The sequence below is a fragment of the Habropoda laboriosa genome, unplaced genomic scaffold, assembly GCF_001263275.1.
Source record: "Habropoda laboriosa isolate 0110345459 unplaced genomic scaffold, ASM126327v1 scaffold65, whole genome shotgun sequence".
NCBI lineage: Eukaryota > Metazoa > Arthropoda > Insecta > Hymenoptera > Apidae > Habropoda > Habropoda laboriosa.
The window spans coordinates 1,201,801-1,206,592 of record NW_017100254.1 but is presented as its reverse complement, the minus strand read 5'-3'; the positions used below and the strand labels follow the sequence as shown (position 1 = coordinate 1,206,592).

The following is a 4,792-nucleotide window of genomic DNA, read 5'->3' as shown; positions in this document are numbered from 1 at the left end:
CAAATATAATTCTTATGACTGTACGAAAAATGTAATCACAAAAATAACGAGTTAATTATAAAGCAAACATATTGTTGGCAGCAATATTGACGCTAAATCTTTTCAATTTGTAAATGTGTTTTTATTCATTTTTGTCCCTCTATAACCAGTGGAATGTTCTCTCTTTGTTTCGTGAATAATCTCTTTTTCCTTTCCTTTCAATAAATTCTGCAAATGCTTCCTTTATCTATTTGCCAAGGTTGCATTGGAATTGTTTTGCTCTAACTTTCACTTTTGAACATGATAATAACACTGTACCCTCACACTTCTACAAAGTATATATTATATATTTATTTCCTTAATATATGCAAGATTTGATGAGTACTCGCTTCCTTTTCATCTCGTGTTTTCATTCTGTTCATACGACCGTACTGTCCGTAATAATATAAGTAGAATATAATATATGACACTTTTCTCTGTATATACTGTACTCGTGGGTGCTGCAATTTGCAACTTTCTTAAGTTTTCAATTCATATTATTTACCTAAAAGACTTTGCAAGCTTTATGGTAAGAAAATAAATGGTCAGAAAACATTACCAAATGAACAATACCGCTGTTCCTTATTAATATGTAATATGTTGTATAATGAAGATTCAATAATTATAGTTCTTGAAATCGAACCGTAATGACACTATAATTTGTAAATAAAGACTTGCTGTCCATACTTAGGCAAATAATCTTCGCTTTACTGCCATTTAGAAACTATGAATAGTGAAATAGTATTTTGCTTCCTCCGTAAGTCAATTGTAAGAATTTTCGTATTTCTTTCAGTCTTATAAGCAATAAATCTTCTTCTCATAGAAAGCTGTTCATTTAAACTTGTTTTTAAATGGCTTATCCTCTTTTAATTACCTTCAATCCTATATCATTAATTCATATCCTCTGTACATTTGTAGCATTTAGTTAACATATTTTGTAAAATTTGTTACAAATAAGTCGTAAGATACTCAAAAAGAAAAATAACATTTCCATAGGAAGGAAATACTGCACAACTAATCCGTGATATCATGTCCAAAAAATGTCTCTGACCAAAGTGGATATTACTTCGCTAAACCTTACTTCCATTAAGGTTCATTACCTAAATGACTTTGTATATGGAAGCAGGATTTTTTTTTTTACACTTTACTTAGACAGACCTCTTTTAATTGGAGTGAATCTTCATACTGATTGTTTAATACGAAAAGCCATCTAATTTAAAAGGTATAATTTGTTAGAGCAATGACTGCGCCAATGGGAGATCCTGTACTTGCAAACTGAACATATGAGAAGGTACAATATTAATCTAATTATGCACTGTAGTCGATGCATGTTGAAGTCTTTCTAATTCTTCCAACGATAACACATTTGTCTGGACAAGCTCTGGTAGCTTACCAGCCCGAGCTTGAGCAAGCAGTTCCGGACTAAACCATCGTGCCAATTGATTCGAGGTTGGTGAAAGATCTCCGCCATTGCTACCCACATATCCTAAACCTGGAGATGTTTGACGACCTACGGGTATGTTCAACTGTTGCGATCGCATTACTCGCCCATCTGTGAAAAATATTTATCAAGTTCATTTATCGAATTCATTTCACTGTAACATTTTAGTATACCACATTTTATTTGTTTTTGCAGTAAGTAAAATTTGTTTAAATCGTGAAATTATTAAGGATAAGAATAAATGGTAGTATAAAATAAATGTTGATTCATTACTTTAAGTTCAATCCAAAGATAAATTCTGTCTAAATTGGTTTAAATAAGGGGAACAGTTAAAATATGAGATCTAATTATTCCAATTTCTGAACACCGTTGCATGCAATTTGATTAGGCAAGAGGTAGACATCTGAAAATATTTTAGAATAATAAAATTACCGCTACAGTGTATTTTCCTACGTACAATTAAAATAGTAAAAAATCTATTTGAATAAAATAATTTAATTTTGAAATGGGAAAACCTAAATAAAATTAAAAAAAAATTATGTTAGTAAATTGTGCAACAATATTAATTAAAATTCGAAAAATAATATTACCTGCGCGACTGGAGTTGTAATTTTGATTTAAGACCATTTGAATCTGTGAATTAAGAGACCGTTGTTGTTGCTGTTGTTGCGGTGGTTGGTGTTGCATATTGGCCAGGTGCGATGGAGCCTGCTGTACTTTCATTTGATTATTCATAACATTTGACCTCTGATTAATCATTGAGTTCTGAGCAACATTGTATTGTGGAACATTGTGATGTGGTATTGAACTAGTCATGGTATGTTTGGAACGTGCAGGATTACCGTACACGCCCGTAACCGATCTATGTTGTTGTTGTTGTTGTTGTTGTTGCTGCTGTTGTTGTTGGTAATCCGTGTTTCCACCGTGTTGGAATTGGTTACCACCGTTACCACCACCACCACCTTTAACTATCGGTCGACCTACGATAATCGAAATAAATAATAAACTTTAAATATTGATTCTAACAATCTTGGTGTATCTAAAGGATAAGGTGCACAGCAATAAATTCAAGCGCGCTTTACTACATGATTTATGATATTTAACATACCCGGGTGTTGTTTAATAGTTGGATTCGGCCACGTAGACTGAACAGATTGTGGTCGTAACGTATTATGCCGCGAAAAAACTCCTTGGGACAGTAATTGAACTGTAGATTGCATTTGTGGCATTTGCGGCGCCTGAGATTGAGCTGCCAACTTCGATGGATCATTACTATTGCCTATATAAAAGTAAAGATACAGTTAGACAAAAATATGAACTGCTTGACCTCCTATTTCTTTATTATATACTATAAATACATACACAAACTAATAAAAAAAAAAACTTAGTTCTCGTATAAGGTATATGATGTATTTGAATTTAATACATAATAAAACATTTCATTAGAAACATATTTTATGAAGCTAAAGATACAACAATATTTTATTCTCTAGTTTTATGAACAAATAGAATGAAACGATAATTAAAGATTAAATGAAGATAAGAAATATTTGTATTCTTCATTTCATTCAATTTGAGCGTTCAATTAAAAAAAAAACATTTATGTATTTAATAATTGTATATTATACTGTTATTCAACTCTTAGTACATGCAATTCCCTTGCCCAATATCTGAAGTCATAAAAGCCTTAAAAACTCAAGCACATGCATTAAAGTACAAATCATTTCAAAAGCATTCCACTGAAGGAAAATGAAAGTGTAAAGGAAAACTTAAAGCATGAAATGTATTTATAAAGCGTTTTATTTTAAAGACTATTCCAACATACTTTACTCTTGCAATATGTTCGTGTCTACTGATCTATGTAGAAAATGTAATTTATAATATTAATTTCCAATAGGATTACTATTTTGTATTCAAAATTAAAAAGGACTCATTTCCATGTACAATTTGCAACATTGCAGATAAATCAGCTTTCAAAAACACATTAAAGGTGTTAAGCAAACAAGAAACGAAAGAAAACAAAATTATCATTCCTCATTTTAATACAAAAATAAAAAAACAACATTACATCGGATAATAGTCACAAATTTATGATTTTATTTTTCTTTATCTTTTTTTATATATAAAGTTCATGAAATGAATATTTTAAACAACAACATCATTCTGTGAATTTAATATCTTGTTTTCCTCTGTTTTTCCTAATGTGTTGTTATTGTCGACTATTATTGTTCCGATCTCAAAGTGTTCTGTTAATAATTTGTTAAGAATAAGAGGAGTATTATTATTATTAGTATCACTTAGATCCATTAAACCTGATTCTCTACCAGGAGTATTCATATTTAACGATTCTTTAGTCTCATGAGTATTTCTCTGTTCCTCTGTCGTGTTCAAACTCGAATTATTATTCGTATCTTTTTGCTGCTGCAAAGAAGAATATTTGTCTTTTAACGCGGACTCCTCTACCTCTACGTTATTGCCATTATTGTTCAACTTGTATAAATTCTCGGAAGCAGCACTGCTGAACATATTACCAAGCTTTTTAAGATTATAATTAGTAAGCTGAATTGCATTATCGTAAGAAGCGGATTGTTGCGTGTCAGCATTATTTTTCTTTGAATCAAATGCGTTATGATACTTGTTATTACGTTTTTCATTAATCGGGGGAGAAAATAAGAAGTTCAATTCTAATTGATGATTAGACTGATTCGCACCCTCAGGTTCCTTATCGGCAGTCATTTTACGCAACACTGATGTCGGTGTAAAAGCAAGAGGCGTTGGGCTCATGGTCTGCTTCGCCGGTGAGTTAACAGGGCTCGATGCTCTTTGTTGAGCTTGTTGTTGTTGTTGCTGCTGTTGTTGTTGCTGTTGGTCCTGTCGCTTACGGAAGTTTTCACGTTGTTCCTCCAACGTTTTCTTAATTAAAGCACTTTGGATTGCAGACTGAGCATGCATAACAATCTCCCGTGGTGAAGGAACTCTATGCTGCATCACTGTTAAAATAATAGAAATTCAAGCAAATTTTAAACCGGGTAAATCATTATCGCGACAATTTTATCAGATCTTCCTTAAAGAATTTTTTTGAAAAGCAAAAGTAGCAACATATAATTATTAAAATATTTATCCACTCTTATCTCACACTTTTATATTGCCGGGTTACACACAGCACCTAACTTTATTTATACAGTAGCAGAATAAAGCCGCAAATTAAAAGAACTGTTTATTATCTTTGATATTCTACCTGGATGCTGTACTGTTAAAGTACTGGGACTAGCAGTCAAATTTGAAGATATTGTTGAAGGTGGACAATAAGCTGCATTCCAAACATCACGATAT

General features: G+C 31.8%; 1 protein-coding gene across 1 annotated transcript in view; it reads right to left on the bottom strand.

Moving 5' to 3' along the window:
• Positions 1–1,322: 1,322 nt before the first annotated feature.
• Positions 1,323–4,792, bottom strand: part of LOC108572366 (eukaryotic translation initiation factor 4E transporter-like) — a 7,776-nt gene continuing 4,306 nt past the window's right edge. Inside the window, 5 exon segments of the mRNA XM_017934598.1 lie at positions 1,323–1,570; positions 2,050–2,439; positions 2,568–2,738; positions 4,171–4,449; positions 4,698–4,769. Of these exon segments, the coding sequence (XP_017790087.1) occupies positions 1,323–1,570; positions 2,050–2,439; positions 2,568–2,738; positions 4,171–4,449; positions 4,698–4,769 (1,160 nt within the window).